The 17,534-nt window shown below is 41.3% G+C and overlaps 1 protein-coding gene across 1 annotated transcript in view; it reads right to left on the reverse strand.

The window, feature by feature from the left end:
- ADAMTS12 (ADAM metallopeptidase with thrombospondin type 1 motif 12) overlaps positions 1 to 17,534 on the reverse strand; it is a 374,445-nt gene that overhangs the window by 78,013 nt on the left and 278,898 nt on the right. The window contains exon 17 of the mRNA XM_033852779.2: positions 6,458 to 6,584. Coding sequence (XP_033708670.1) covers positions 6,458 to 6,584 — 127 coding nt within the window. The remainder of the gene's footprint in view (positions 1 to 6,457; positions 6,585 to 17,534) is intronic.

Below are 17,534 nucleotides of genomic sequence, written 5' to 3' on the forward strand. Positions count from 1 at the left end.
ATCCAATCAGAATCTAAGTCTCCTGGCTCCTAATTGAATGTTTTTCTATTTCAGTGTGAAGCAGGTACTTAAACACTTACTAATTTTCCATTATTTAGGAGATGATCAATCAGGGGCATGGCCTTCATTGACACCCCTCCCCCATCTCCTTCAGTCTACCTGTTAACATTCTCACTGATCCCTGTATTAAGAAAGGAGTAGAAAAACAAGAAACTTATGAAATAATTTCGTTTTTTGTCAGCTGTTCTTGATGAGTTGAATAGTTGAAACTGTTGGCTAAATTAATATTCTGGATTCTCCATGGAAAAATGAAGATGTGTGCGCTTCCTCTACCTGTTATCATGGAAGATTGGCTCAAGATTCTGGGATGTGGGCCCAGTGGTTTCACAGAAGTTGCTTTTGAAAGTGGCGAGGAGCCCTTTTCGGAGTCCCCTCTTTTCTTCCTTCCCCATCATTGTGCAAATCTTCCTTAACACAAAATACAGAACAGGTGTCTTGACCCAGTGTGGTTTGGGTCCACCGTTGCTATAGACATATGGTCTGCTTATTCATCCCTCTATGCAGGAATAAAATGGAATATTTGTTTTTCATGGGAAAACAGTACAGCATGTGAATTCCTTCATTCCTGATTTTAAGGAAACCTCCTGACCTTGAGAGAGTATTGAATTTTGAAGAAGATTAAACTTTGTGCTATTACTTATGTTTACAAAATATTGGATTTATTTAGGTAGAACTTCTTTAATTCTTATACTTTTTTTTTTTTTTTTTTTGCGGTACGCAGGCCTCTCACTGTTGTGGGCTCTCCCGTTGCAGAGCACAGGCTCCGGACGCGCAGGCTCAGTGGCCATGGCTCACCGGCCCAGCCGCTCCGCGGCATGTGGGATCTTCCCGGACCGGGGCACGAACCCGCATCCCCTGCATCGGCAGGCGGACTCTCAACCACTGCGCCACCAGGGAAGCCCTGATTCTTATACTTTTAATCTCTGGTTAAAAATATTAGAAGAAACTCTTCCTCAAGTCTGTTATACTCTTCAGTTAATAAGTAAGATTACTTTTTTATTCTTTGGTGTTTAACATCTGGACATCTGGTGTGGATAAAGAGCTAATATTGGAACCATATGATATGACACCAAATAAATGCCCACTCTATTATTCTAATTACTCTGTCCTACCTCTGACATTTCTAAGGGAGGCCAGACACACTATCGAATAGATCAAATGTCATTCTGGAAGGGCCTTAATGTGAGCTGACTGAAAGTCTAATTTATCTAGTTACTTGCTACAAGGCTTTCTGCTATGTCACCGCAAGGTGATAACAGACTTCCTTGTTTCTCTTTCTGAAATTTCCTCCACAGTCTCCTGGGGACATCTTGCATATGTTTGTCCCTAGTTTAAAGTGAAACCCATCCTCTTTATTTTCCAGGCCCAGGACTCAGGAGTTATTGCCAAATTGTTCTCTGTTGTCCATCTCATTGTTTTCAGTGTCTGCCATAACCACACCTCTTCTAGGAGATTTATAACAGAAGACTGTTTACATGCTCTGAGTGATTGATGAGAAGGACAATATAACACACAAAGAACTCAGCAGGACAAAAGGCCAAGCGCACCCATTTATTCACCCCCAATAAGACAACCTTTCTGGTTTCATCAGCATAGAATCAAGAACAACTTAATATGACGTCTTCCATTTTTGCCATTGATTTTTCTCTTGCCCAAAATTCCATGACACCTGTCAAACCTAACGTACAATTGGATAATTGATCATGCATTGTTTTGGATTGTTCGTTAGTCCCTATAATTAGTCAATCTTATCATTCCAGTTACTTTGTAAAAGTCCTAAGGACTGGGGCTCTATCAGTGATTCTCACTGTACCATCACCTGGAGAGCTTTAAAAAAGTTATCAGTGTTCAGGCCCCATTGCTATATTGGATGACCAGAATCTCTTGGGCATAGGGCCAAAGTATCAGTGTTTTTTAAGAGTTCTTCGACGACTTTCATATGAAGTCAGGATTAGAAACCACTGGTGTTATGATACCAAATAAATGGATTTGATTGTTTATCTTTAAATTTTCCTACCCAAAAAATGGACACTGTGGTTTTAGTATGAATTATGTGTAACACAGAAGTGTGTGTGTGTGTGTGTGTGTGTGTGTGTGTGTGTGTGTGTGTCGAGACCCCCAAAGAACCTGTAGTTGCCCTGGAAAAGTTTACTATAGTTTGGAAATCAAGTACAAAGATCTGTATCTTCTACCCACACCCATGCCAGTGCTTGCTCAGGAAGCTCTGACTACCAATAAACCAATAAGTTACAAAAATGAACTCTTCCTAACCCTCACTACTCAGAAAACTGACAGTCCTAATCTGAATTTGTTAAACTCTTGCTCAGAATAGTAATTTGCTTAAAAATATCAATTTTTATAATTACTATCTTTGTACTAATCTTTTCCCTAATAGCATTTACGTACATCCCCAAATCCAATTCAATTGGCATTCCACATTCCAACATAACAATCGTTATTACAATATAGGCACTATTGCTTCCTTGATCTTTAAACACAGTGTATCCACATTCTCACCGTATCCTGTTCATTCCACCTCATTTTCTCTAGCTTTCTTGTTGTCTCCCATGCACACCATGCTCATTCCTCTCCCACCTCTCATAGACTTTTCCCAGTCTCAGTGACCCCTTTCCTTTCATTTAGATGGGTGGTTCTCAACCAATGGAGATTCCCACAGCCACCTCCCCACGGGACATTTGGGAATGTCTGAAGACGTTTTTGGTTGTCACAAATGAGGGTGGAGGTGTGCTCTTGGCACACCTCTAGTGGGCAGAGAACAGGGATGCTGCAAAATATCCTACAATACACGGGACACCCCCCACGGCAAAGAATTATCCAGCCCAGAGTGGCTCTAGTGCTGAGGCTGAGAAACCTGGTGCTTCTATGACTTGGTGGAAGGATTGCCTCTGCTCTCCCCCTGCTTTTACATTATGCTTACATTATGCTGCCTGGGTTAGTTTCCTAGGGCTGCTGTAACAGATCACCACCAACCTGGTGGCTGAAAACAACAGAAATCTAGTTTCTTATAGTTCTGGAGGCCAGACATCCAAGTCAGTATTACGGGGATGAAGTCAAGGTTTTGGCAGGGCTGTACTCCCTTCGAAGGCTCTAGGGAAGATCCATTCCTTGTCTCTTTTCAATCTCTGTTGGCCGCCAGCACTCCCTGGCTTGTGGCCCATCACTCCAATCTTTAGGCCAGTGTCTTCAAATCTTTCTGCTCCAACTTCATATTGTTTCTCGTGTGTGTGTGTGTGTGTGTGTGTGTGTGTGTGTGTGTGTGTGTGTGAGAGAGAGAGAGAGAGAGAGAAAGTTCCCTCTGACTCTCCTATAAGGACACTGTGATGGAATTTAGGGCCCAAGTGGGTAATCCAGCATAATCTCATTTCAAGACACTTTAACTTAATCACACATGCAAAGACCCTTTTTCTAAATAAGGTAACACTTGCAGGTTCCAGGGACCAGGATGTGGATATCTTGGAGGCTAGATTTTAGCCACCATATGACTACACTCAGGGCCAACTTCAAGTCCCCAGAGCTCAGCCTGTATCACTTAAGAATTCCTCTATCAAGGCTCCTCCTCTGTGTCTACCAGGCTTCAGCCTCAGCTCATCTCCTGTCTGCCAGTCTCTGGACTCTTGCCCCAGTATCTGTCTCCTTCTAGCGCTGGTTGTATCTTTTTTTTTTTTTAAATAAATTTATTTATTTATTTTTGGCTGCATTGGGTCTTCACTGTTGTGTGTGGGCTTTCTCCAGTTGCAGCGAACGGGGGCTACTCTTCATTGCAGTGCTTGGGCTTCTCATTGTGGTGGATTCTCTTGCTGCGGAGCATGGGCTCTAGGCACATGGGCTTCAGTAGTTGTGGCGCAAGGGCTTAGTTGCTCCGCAGCATGGAGGATCTTCCCGGACCAGGGCTCGAACCTGTGTACCCTGCATTGGCAGGCGGCTTCTTAACCACTGCGCCACCAGGGAAGTCCCTAGCACTGGTTGTATCTTATTATAGAGTCACCTTCTACTAGAAAGTTCTGTAATTAGAGTGCAGAGGTACGTAAAGATAACCACCCTATGGCAAATGAATTCTGAAAATAGTGAAGCCAAGGTTTTAGCTACAGGTGAATAAGAAAATGTCAGATACCGATTGATGTCTCTTCTAAAATAGAGAGCTGCTACAATCTTCAATCCAGTCTTCTTTGACCGTGTTGCTTTTATGGACACGGCTAATATCCCCAGCTATACCTTGGTCCCAGCTGGTTAGTGTCCACATCAAAACCTTCTGGTGCCCACCACGCCTAGCAGAGTGATTGCTTCTCCTCAGACACAGACTAAGGGGTGAGGTGCATGCCTCTTTGAGGAGTCTGCTGTACGTCGACCTGCTGCAGGCTTTGAGCTAGTTAGCCTTGAGTATTAGGAGGTCTGCCTGGAACCAGGTATCCAGACATATCTCTTATTTTTTTTTTTTTTTTTTGCTGTACGCGGGCCTCTCACCGTTGTGGCCTCTCCCGTTGTGGAGCACAGGCTCCGGATGCACAGGCTCAGCGGCCATGGCTCACGGGCCCAGCCGCTCCGCGGCATGTGGGATCTTCCCGGACCGGGGCACGAGCCCGTGTCCCCTGCATCGGCAGGCGGACTCTCAACCACTGCGCCACCAGGGAAGCCCCATATCTCTTATTATATCACAATATCACAGTGCTCAGTAAATGGTAACTGTTACATGGTTATTATCACTGTCGTATCTCTCATGGAAAATAATGAATGCTGAACAAATATTTGCTGGTAATATTAAGGCCCAGGCAGACTAAGTAAAATAATAAAAATGAGAACCTGAACCCCAGGGATAAAATTAGCTTCAAGAAATAAACAGCTGTGGTTTTAAAAAGGTAGCCACTCACCAGGGAGGGTGGCTTTGAAAAGTAAGGTGAGAATCCCAGGTGTGTATGTACTGGTACTCAGCTAGTGAGGGCAAAAGGAAGTGACATGACAGTCGTTAACTCTGAGGGAGAATAAGTATGCTGGAAGCCCATAAGCTCTGCGGCGTGATAGGCTATTGATTAGATAAGGCTAGCGATAGGAAACGTTCCTCTTTCCTGGCTCGTTCTTCCCTAAGAAGGATTTATAGAAACTGCAATTACATACAAAACCTAGAGGGGCCAAATCCTGTGCTCAAGTCCCTAGTTCTTCCCAGCAAGAGAGTTACAGGGAAGAGCAGCAGCTCTGTCCTGCCTCAGTGGAGGTGGGGTCCAGCTCTGGACCTCACAGCCCACTTTGTACCTGGAAGAAACCACAGAACTGGATAGAGAATCAACCTGACTCTGAGACGAGAACTCCCTGGCCTCTGGGACCTCGCTGTTCGGGCCTATAAGAGACTGACACTGTTTGACTTAACTGACTTGTCTAGACACTTCTTTTTGACCTAGTTCTCTGGCCTTTATCCCATTCTTCCAGCTCTTCTTTAGAATTCAGCCTGTCACTTGGTAGATTGATTATGCCAACTGGCTCCCTCCTGTTAAACTAAACTCTTCTTAATATGTCTTCTTGGGACTGGAATGAATGCCTGATGGAATCTGCAACCGAACTACATCCTGTTTAAGGACAAGAGAGAATGAAGACACTCCCCAGAATTAATTCTTTCTTTCCTTTCCTCTCTCTTTCCTTTTTCTCTCTCTCTCTCTCTTTCTTCCTCTTCCCCAGCTAACATCCCAGCTACCTTCTAGAATCTTGAACCAATACGATTAGGAGCAAGTGAATACCTGTATAACAGTGGTTCTCAACCAAGGGTGATTGTGCCCCCAGGAGACATTTAGCAAAAAATGTTTGGAGACAACCCAGGTTGTCACAACCTGGGTGGGGAAGATGGAGTGCTACAAACATCTAAATAGACACAGGCCAGGGATGTTGCTAAACATTCTGCAATGCACAGGACAGCCCCCTACAACAAAGAATTATCCAGCCCCAAATGCAGCAGTGCTGAGGTGGAGAAAGCCTGGTCTGTAAGTCCACTCTTCCAGGCAGCGACCTGAACGTGTCAGCATGTTATCTAGAAGCTTCTGTGGCACTGGTTGGTAAATGTTCTAGGAAGAGCCAAGCCCAATTAGCTAAAGAATTTTTGGATGATTTACATACCATTCTCTTCAACAGCGCTTTGGGACTTAAGTCTTACCAAATAATTAAACACAGATCACACAAGCTTTGTAAGAAGTACTGCTCTCTGGGGAGAAAATGTCCCCTTCACAGCTTGTCACAGGTTCCAACAGCATAGCCACAGGAACCTGTGACAGCTTTCCCGTAATTATTCTAATAACAAAGCCACACAGCCCCCTTGCAGCACGGAGCCCTGGATTACTGTTAAACCAGCCACCACTGCAGGTAGACACACAGCTCTCCAGCTGTTACCGACGCTTACCTGGGTGGACAATCCTTTTCACGACACTTCTTCTGTCTCCCATTGGGTTGTGTTTCTGGGTCACAGAACGTAGCTTTCACCATCCCGCGACCCTTCTTCACGCAATGGGCAGTCTGGCGGCGTATACCTGGGGGTCGGGCAGAACGGTTCACATATATTAAATCCCGAGCCTACATTCTCAGTGTCAGGTGAGGCCCCTGGTCATGCCTACAGCTGATGGGAAGGTTGTCCATAAAGTATTTGGTTTTAACATAGGGGTGAGGAATGGGGACCTCTTATTCTCTCTACTCATGCTGCAGGAGGCAATGGGTGGAAAAGATCTTGCTTAGGAAGGACCACAGATAATATAGGCAGATTAATATATAGTCTAATATGAAGATTACAATCTAGCTGTGGAGACAAGACTAACACACATATGCCAAAAAAAAAAAAAACAGAAAAAAAACAAGGTGAGATTTATATAGTGAAAGCAGATACCATCACCAGTTGTTATAACACAATCATACATTACTATTTTAATGAAGGAATGGAGGAGTTGGGAGCTTTATATTAGTTGTTTATAAACTCTGAAAGACAGGAATCAAATTCAAAATAATGTGAAGTTTGAGAGGTGATGTTTTTTAAAGTAGAGGGTTTTGATAGCAGGGATTGATAATACTGCTGCTTTCTGAAATCGGGTTGGTAAGTAAGTAAGTAAGAGAAGCACACGGGAATGGCCAGGTCCACAGGAAAGCAAAGCACATGTGTGGGCTGGATGTGACTTTGGATATATAACAATAGTTAACACGTGTGGTGCTTGCCTTGCCCAGGGCACTATTCAAAATTGTGTATGTGTATGTGTGTGTGTGACTACCTATATATGTCCCAGACAAATATATATACATATGTAAGTGTGTGTGTGTGTGTGTGTGTGTGTGTAATGTAGTACCTATTATCCACCATGATATATAATGACTGAAACCTCACAACGACTCAATGATGTCAACACTGTCATTACTGCTATTAGATGAGGAAACGGAGGCACAATGAAGTCACATAGGTTGAGAAGGCAAAAGAAAGGACCAGTGGCTTTGCTAGCAGCTAGGATATCATTAGCAAGAGAACGCAGAGGAGTGGCCAGAACCCCACGGACTAGGAGGTAAAGGGCAGTGAGAAAGAGAGTCATCAGCTCTCCGGAGAGGGCTAATGCTTCTTTCCATGAGAAATGTGCAATGGGTGAGAAGACTGAAGATGGAGGCCCCGGGGATGGGGCCATCAGTCTGCACGGAGGGGAGCGCCCTGAGCTCTCAGGGCATCCAGGCCTCGAGTAGGCTCACTGGTGAAGCCCAGAATTGGAAAGGCCACGAGTGCACCAATAAGCTAGTCACCTCCTCACTTTAGCACCCATGACCTGGAGGGGCTTCCCCACAACCACAAGGCTGGCGGGACCCGAACTGGGGCGGCTCCCCTACCACCTACTGCCTCACACTCCCTCACGCGGACTCCTCCAGTCTCCCGGGCTGGCTGCATACTCAGGTGCCGGACACTGCATCTCGCCATTTAAAAATGTCAGAGGGAGTTGCAGAACAGTAAGTGAAGCCTTTAAAATAAATCAACAATATTTTACTGTTAAATTAATGTTATTTTATTCTTGTGAAGAGATAGGTAACCTTTCAACCACTCAGGCTTTCTCAACTGATAGACTACGTGTTCTTTTTCTTTTGTCATATAAATAAAGCACTACGAACAGCTGGAAGCAACATTATGAAAGAAACTTTCATGGCACAATGAGTGAGTCATTGTCTGGAAAGACATGAACACCTACAGAGAAGTCTTAGACAATATGAGTGGAGTGGAGACCAAAATGGTTGAAGTCAGAAAAGCTGACGTGTATCTGCCATCATAGAAAAGAAAAAAGAAAAAGCTTAGCTCTTAGACGTTTCATTAGAACTTTGGGTAGTTTGGCAAATGCTTGATGTCAAAAATAAAAGGCAACTGTCAGGTGACTCTCAGAGGTTGGAAACATCCCCCAAAAGCCTTGTTTCTGTGCATGGATAGCAAAGATAAGCATACTCAGGGCTTGACTCCAGAAGTAGTAGGAGGGCACAGAACATTACAAAAAGTCTCCGCCAAGAAGTTAATAACATTTCATGGGTCGATCTGCTGGACCAGCAGCCAGATGAACGGATGGATGGGCCAGGCAGATGCTGCCAAGTGCACGGAGGAAAATTAATAGCAACGTGTCAGGGTTTTTCTGTTGGGATTAACGGTCGTGGTGACCACTAATCTTCTATTCTTCTAGCTCTTGAGTTCTCACTTGACACATACAAAGCTAAGCCCAAACCCTCCATTGAGGGGCTCCAGTTCAGAAGATTGATTTCTCCCATGTTATAGGAACACAATACCTGGCCAGGTGCTTCTGCCTCTACTTTGATGCTTGTGGGTTCATTTGGTAAAATTTAATCTATAATTTCATGCCTTATCAAATTCTGGTTAAATAAATAAAATCCAAGGGTCCTGGGTTCTAGTGTCTACTTTTCCTTCTACCCATCACTTGGCTAACTGCAGGAAAATGAGAATAATGACATTCAGACTGGTTAAGGGCAGGATGCTGAGCTAGTTGATTTCTGGGAGTGTCATTCACATTTAAAAATCTATAATCCATGAAGGGAAGATAAAGTTTAATCATTGAAAACACTGGCTAATAAGAGGATTCTGGTTAATGTAATTTTACCATTAACTTGGAAAATAGTTTGTTGCAACTCTTGTCAGAAAGTTTCAAAATTATTAGTTCATATTGCCTTAGTAAATGTGAATATGACAAGTTGTATTTTCCAAAGATGGCTGCAAAAATAATCTCTCATCTGGCATGTTCTTCTACCATGTGACCATGATATCACTCCATCATGACACGGAGTCTAGTTACCCTGGCCTGGGACTGAATGCAGAAATGAAGTTGTGTGAATTCAGAGGCTAGGTCATAAAAGACCATGCAGCTTCTATCTGATTCTTTTGGATCTGTCACTCTCAGGAGCCTCTGCTGCCATGGGGTAAGAAGCTTACACCCTTGGAGAGGCCAGGTGTAGGTGCTCCAGTTGACAGTCCCCAGTGAGCCATTCAGCCCAGGTGCCAGTCATCTGAGCACAGAAGCCTACAGATGACTCCAGCTCCCAGACATCTGAGTCATTCTTAGCCATCTAGGTCTTCCTAGGTGAGATGCCAAACATTGTGAAGCTAAGACACACCATCCCCATTGCATCCTGTCTAAATTTCTGACCAGGAGCATAGTAAAATGATGGCTGTTTTACTGTACTAAATTTAGGTTGATATGTTATATAGCAGTAGTAAGTGGAACAGTACTCAATAAATGCTAGCTTTCTTCCTTTCTCAAGACAAGACCCAGAGCTACAATACAGCTTGGCTTGCTAGGACACTAACCACTACTGATTTTATTGACTTTTCATTTCATCTTCTCCTGTGTTACACTTTTTCTGTTTCCATTCCAGATCCCTTCTGCAGCTGCTCGCAACCCTGGGAAGCTGATGCTATAGATTGCTGTGGCTTCCAGTTGGATTTGGGGAATGGAGGCGCTGTCTCTTAGGATAACTGCTCCTTCTTTTACTTCTTCAGGCCTAGGATGGTAGCCTTGTTCCCCCAATCCTCTACTATTAATGGACAGAGGTAATGAATCATCTTTCTTGGTTTCCCTAAGTCCAACCCACACCTTTGAAAGTAGTCAAGGTATTCTGTTTGGGTGTGCAGGGCACCCTGACTGATAATGTCTCCTCTGTAGTAAAAAAAAATCAAACCATCAGTCTTGAGTGACATAGTCATTAATTAACTCTGTAAACCAACTGCTGGAATAACAGAATCTTTCTTTGACATAGCATATTGTAATACCTCTTGTGGAGGGGGTTAGAATGAGGTCATCCTATTAAGAGCAGTAATCATGATGTAACACTGCAAATGCAGAAAGTAGAAGAGCTTAAGGCTGAATCTGTATGACCTTGAAATTTCCCTGGTATTCAAAAAAGACAAATGATATTGGCTTTTAATCTGACTTTGCTTTTGGCCCCTTTCTCTTACACATTGAACACAGACCCCAAAGAAATTCTAGTTAATTAAGGATGCCAATCAATATATTGGCCCAGAACTAAGTTAGCTGCTTATCTAGAAGTATTTACTTGAAAAGGGCATCAAGTGGAAATCAATCACATTCTAAAATATATGACAATCAAATTCAAAATGTTATTTATAGAGGATTCTGAGTTGCTTTCTCCACATAGCAATGAGAGTGTCACCATGCACCTGTAAATATTTGGTAAATCTTATTAGATACTAGCAGTGAGAGATCAGTTAAGACCTTCTATTTTTTAAGAATTATCTTCAGGAATTAATCACCAATGCCTAAGAATTTAATCAACCATGGCTGTGTAGTGAAGCCACCATTAAAATACAAAAGGAGGGGTTTCAGAGAGCTTCCAAGTTGGTGAAGCAGAATGCCTCCACGTGCCACCGTGCTGGGCTCCAAACTCCAAGAGGATTGAAGTTTCTTTGTTCTCGACCTAATGCTATGAATCTCTTCATCCGGCTATTGGTACCTGTGCTTTAAAATCCTCAGTAATAAACCACTCATCTGCCACGTGGCTAACAGGGTCTTGGCACTCTGGCTGAGTGTCAGGCCTGTGCCTCTGAAGTGGGAGAGCCAAGTTCAGGACACTGGTCCACCAGAGACCTCCCAGCTCCACATAGTATCAAACGGCAGAAGCTCTCCCAGAGACCTCCATCTCAGTGCTAAGACCTAGCTCCACTCAACAACAAGCAAGCTACAGTGCTAGACACCCTATGCCAAACAACTAGCAAGATAGGAACACAACCCTACCAATTAGCAGAGAGGCTGCCTAAAATCACAATATGGTCACAGACACCCTAAAACACACCACAAGATGCGGTCCTGCCCACAAGAAAGACAAGATCCAGCCTCACCCACCAGAACATAGGCACTAGTCCCCTCCACTGGGAAGCCTACACAACCCACTGAATCAACCTTTGCCACTGGGGGCAGACACCAAAAACAATGGGAAGTATGAACATGCAGAATGCGAAAAGGAGACCCCAAACACAGTAAGTTAGGCAAAATGAGAAGACAGAGAAACACACAGCAGATGAAGGAGCATGGTAAAAACCCACCAGACCAAACAAATGAAGAAGAAATAGGCAGACTACCTGAAAAAGAATTCAGAATAATGATAGTATAGATGATCCAAAATCTTGGAAACAGAATGGAGAAAGTACAAGAAATGTTTAACAAGGACCCAGAAAAAACTAAAGAGCAAACAAACAATGATGAACAACACAATAAGTGAAATTAAAAATTCTCTAGAAGGAATCAAGAGCAGAATAACTGAGGCAGAAGAACAGATAAATGATCTGGAAGATAAAAGGGTGGAAATAACTATTACAGAGCAGAATAAAGAAAAAAGAGTGAAAGAATTGAGGACAGTCTTTGAGACCTCTGGGACAACATTAAATGCAAAAACATTTGAATTACAGGGGTCCCAGAAGAAGAAGAGAAAAAGAAAGGGACTGAGAAAATATTTGAAGAGATCATAGTTGAAAACTTCCCTAATATGGGAAAGAAAATAGTCAATCAAGTCCAGGAAGTGCAGAGAGTCCAACAGGATAAATCCAAGGAGAAACATGCCGAGACACATATTAATCAAATTATCAAAAATTAAATACAAAGAAAAAATATTAAAATTAACAAGGGAAAAACAACAAATAACATACAAAGGAATCCCCGTAAGGTTAACAGCTTATCTTTTAGCAGAAGCTCTGCAAGCCAGAAGGGAGTGGCAAGACATATTTAAAGTGATGAAAAGGAAAAACATACAACCAAGATGACTCTACCCAGCAAGGATCTCATTCAGATTTGACAGAGAAATTGAAACCTTTACAGAGAAGCAAAAGCTAAGAGAATTCAGCAAACCAGCTTTACAACAAATGCTAAAGGAACTTCTCTAGGCAGGAAACACAATGAAGGAAAAGACCTACAATAACAAACACAAAACAATTAAGAAAATGGTAATAGGAATATACATATCAATAATTACCTAAATGTAAATGGATTAAATGCTCCCACCAAAAGACATAGGCTGGCTTAATGGATACAAAAACATGACCCATATATATACTGTCTACAAGAGACCCACTTCAGACTTAGGGACACATACAGACTGAAAGCGAGGGGACGGAAAAAGATATTCCATGCAAATGGAAATCAAAAGAAAGCTGGAGTAGCAATTCTCGTATCAGACACAATAGACTTTAAAATAAAGACTATTACAAGAGACAAAGAAAGACACTACATAATGATCACGGGATCAATTCAAGAAGAAAATATAACAACTGTAAATATTTATGTACCCAACATAGGAGCACCTGAATACATAAGGTAAACACTAACAGCTATAAAAGGGGAAATCGACAGTAACACATGCATGGTAGGGGAATTTAACACCCCACTTTTGCCAATGGAGAGATCATCCAAAATGAAAATAAATAAGGAAACACAAGCTTTAAATGATACATTAAATAAGATGGACTTAATTGATATTTATAGGACATTCCACCCAAAAACAACAGAATACACATTTTTCTCAAGTGCTCATGGAACATTCTCCAGGATAGATCATATCTTTGTTCAGAAATCAAGCCTTGGTAAATTTAAGAAAACTGAAATTGTATCAGGTATCTTTTCTGACCACAATGCTATGAGACTAGATATCAATTACAGGAAAAAACCTGTAAAAAATACAAACACATGGAGGCTAAACAACACATTACTTAATAACCAAGAGATCACTGAAGAAATCAAAGAGGAAAACAAAATATACCTAGAAACAAATGAAAATGAAAACGTGGTGACCCAAAACCTATGGGATGCAGCAAAAGCAGTTCTAAGAGGGAAGTTTATAGCAATACAATCCTACCTTAAGAAACAAGAAACATCTCAAATAAACAACCTAACCTTACACCTAGAGCAATTAGAGAAAGAAGAACAAAAAAACCCCCAAAGTTACCAGAAGGAAAGAAATCATAAAGATCAGATCAGAAATAAATGGAAAAGAAATGAAGGAAACAATAGCAAAGACCAATAAAACTAAAAGCTGGTCCTTTGAGAAGATAAACAAAATTGATAAACCATTAGCTAGACTCATCAAGAAAAAAAGGGAGAAGACTCAAATCAATAGAATTAGAAATGAAAAAGGAGAAGTAACAACTGACACTGCAGAAATAGAAAGGATCATGAGAGATTACTACAAACAACTATATGCCAATAAAATGGACAACCTGGAAGAAATGGACAAATACTTAGAAAAGCACAACCTTCCAAGACTGAACCAGGAAGAAACAGAATATATAAACAGACCAATCACAAGCACTGAAATTGAAACTGTGATTAAAAATCTTCCAACAAACAAAAGCCCAGGACCAGATGGCTTCACAGGCGAATTCTATCAAACATTTAGAGAAGAGTTAACACCCATCCTTCTCAAACTCATCCAAAATATAGCAGAGGGAGGAACACTCCCAAACTCATTCTACGAGGCCACCATCACCATGATACCAAAACCAAACAAAGATATCACAAGAAAGAAAACTACAGGCCAATATCTCTGATGAACATAAATGCAAAAATCCTCAATAAAATACCAGCAAACAGAATCCAACAGCACATTAAAAGGATCATACACCATGATCAAGTGGGGTTTATCCCAGGAATGCAAGGATTCTTCAATATACGAAAATCAATCAATGTGATACACCATGTTAACAAATTGAAGGAGAAAAACCATATGATCATCTCAATAGATGCAGAAAAAGCTTTCGACAAAATTCAACACCCATTTATGTTAAATACCCTCCAGAAAGTAGGCATAGAGGGAACTTACCTCAACACAATAAAGGCCATGTACGACAAACCCATAGCCAACATCGTTCTCAATGGTGAAAAAATGAACCTATTTCCTCTAAGATCAGGAACAAGACAAGGTTGTCCACTCTCACCACTATTATTCAACATAACTTTGGAAGTTTTAGCCACAGCAGTCAGAGAAGAAAAAGAAATAAAAGGAATCCAAATTGGAAAAGAAGAAATAAAGCTGTCACTGTTTGCAGATGACATGATGCTATACATATAGAATCCTGGGCTTCCCTGGTGGCACTGTAGTTGAGAGTCCGCGTGCTGATGCAGGGGACGCGGGTTCGTGCCCCGGTCCGGGAAGATCCCACATGCCACGGAGCGGCTGGGCCCGTGAGCCATGGCCACTGAGCCTGCGCGTCTGGAGCCTGTGCTCGTAACGGGAGAAGCCACAGCAGTGAGAGGCCTGCGTACCGCCAAAAAAAAAAAAAAAAAGAATCGTAAAGATGCTACCAGAAAACTACTAGAGTTAATCAATGAATTTGGTAAAGTAGCAGGAGACAAAAATTAATTCACAGAAATCTCTTGCATCCCTATACACTGCTGATGAAAAATCTGAAAGAGAAATTAAGGAAACACTCCCATTTACCATTGCAACAAAAGGAATAAAATACTTAGGAATAAACCTACCTAAGGAGACAAAAGACCTGTATGCAGAAAACTATTAGACACTGATGAAAGAAATTAAAGATGATACAAACAGATGGAGAGATATACCATGTTCTTGGATTGGAAGAATCAACATTGTGAAAATGACTATACTATCCAAAGCAATCTATGGATTCAATGCAATCCCTATCAAATGACCAATGACATTTTTCAGAGAACTAGAACAAAAAATTTCACAATTTATATGGAGACACAAAAGACCCCGAATAGCAAAGCAATCTTGAGAAAGAAAAACTAAGCTGCAGAAATCAGGCTCCCGGACTTCAGACTATACTACAAAGCTACAGTAATGAAGATAGTAGGGTACTGGCCCAAAAACAGAAATATAGATCAATGGAACAGGATAGAAAGCCCAGACATAAACGCACGCTATATGGTCACCATATTTTTTATAAAGGAGGCAAGAATATACAATGGAGAAAAGACAGCCTCTTCAATAAGTGGTGCTGCGAAAACTGGACAGCTACATATAAAAGAATGGAATTAGAACACTCCCTAACACCATACACAAAAATAAACTCTAAATGGATTAAAGACCTGAATGAAGGCCAGACACTATAAAACTCTTAGAGGAAAACATAGGCAGAACACTCTATGACATAAATCACAGCAAGTTCCTTTTTGACTCACCTCCTAGAGAAATGGAAATAAAAACAAAAATAAACAAATGGGACCTAATGAAACTCCAAAGCTTTTGCACAGCAAAGGAAACCATAAACAAGACGAAAAGACAGCCCTCAGAATGGGAGAAAATATTTGCAAATGTAGCAACTGACAAAGGATTAACTTCCAAAATTTACAAGCAGCTCATGCAGCTCAATATCAAGAAAACAAACAACCCAATCCAAAAATGGGCAGAAGACCAAAACAGACATTTCTCCAAAGAAGATATACAGATTGCCAACAAACACATGAAAGGATGCTCAACATCACTAATTATTAGAGAAATGGAAGTCAAAACTACAATGAGGTACCACCTCACACCAGTCAGAATGGCCATCACTGGAAAATCTACAAACAATAAATGCTGGAGAGGGTGTGGAGCAAAGGGAATCCTCTTGCACTGCTGGTGGGAATGTATATTGATACAGCCACTATAGAGAACACTATGGCGGTTCCTTAAGAAACTAAAAATAGAACTACCATATGACCCAGCAATCCCACTACTGGGCATATACCCTGAGAAAACCATAATTCAAAAAGAGTCATGTACCACAATGTTCACTGCTGCTCTATTTACAATAGCCAGGACATGGAAGCAACCTAAGTGTCCATCGGCAGATGAATGGATAAAGAAGATGTGGCACATATATACAATGGAATATTACTCAGCCATAAAAAGAAATGAAACTGAGTTATTTGTAGTGAGGTGGATGGACCTAGAGACTGTCATACAGAGTGAAGTAAGTCAGAAAGAGAAAAATAAATATTGTATGCTAACACATATATATGGAATCTAAAAAAAAAATGGTCCTAGAGCCATGACAGGAATAAAGACGCAGACGTAGAGAATGGAGTTGAGGAGACAGGGAGGGGGAAGGGTAAGTTGGGATGAAGTGAGAGAGTGGCATGAATTTATATATACTACCAAATGTAAAATAAATAGCTAGTGGGAAGCAGCCGCATAGCACAGGGAGATCAGCTCGGTGCTTTGTGACCCCCAGAGGGGTGGCATAGGGAGGGAGGGAGGGAGACGCAAGAGGGAGGAGATATGGGGATATATGTATATGTATATGTATAGCTGATTCAATTTGTTATAAAGCAGAGACTAACACACCATTGTAAAGCAATTATACTCCAATAAAGATGTTAAAAAAAAGAATTATCTTCATATACCCCTGAACCTGATCATCTCAAGTGGAAATTATACCTTGATATAAGAGCAATAAAGTTTCTTATGTCCAAAACCAAAACGAAATAAAACAGTTACATAGCTCATCATAGTCTCAATTCAATACTGAGATTGTAAAATAAAGGGAGCCTGTTATATGGTTAATTTAGTTCATATAAGATTTTCCTCGCTCAAAAATTCAAGTTAGGAAGGGTATAGAGAAAGCAAGTAAAGACAACTTATTGTAACCACCTACGGCAGAAAATGTAATATTTCCTACTATATCAAAATTTAAGATCAAAGGTACTCAAGCACTGAATATTTAATCACATCACCTGAAAGAGATTCAAAGTACTGTATACATGGTTTTTAAAATACTGACAAATACCAAGATCTCTTTTCATAACCACTTGAGTACAAGTTAAGCAGTATAAGTTAAATTTTACACTAGGACATAATCTATAATTCTCCTAAAATTGGATATAACATTGATTTTAATAATGTGAGATGATAAAAATTCTATGACTCAATAGAGGGCACCACCACAAATCCCTTACAATATACAGAAATAACATGTAACTTCATAGAAGATGGCAAGGGTAGGAAAGGTATAA

This window comes from Tursiops truncatus, chromosome 3, assembly GCF_011762595.2.
Source record: "Tursiops truncatus isolate mTurTru1 chromosome 3, mTurTru1.mat.Y, whole genome shotgun sequence".
Classification (NCBI taxonomy): domain Eukaryota; kingdom Metazoa; phylum Chordata; class Mammalia; order Artiodactyla; family Delphinidae; genus Tursiops; species Tursiops truncatus.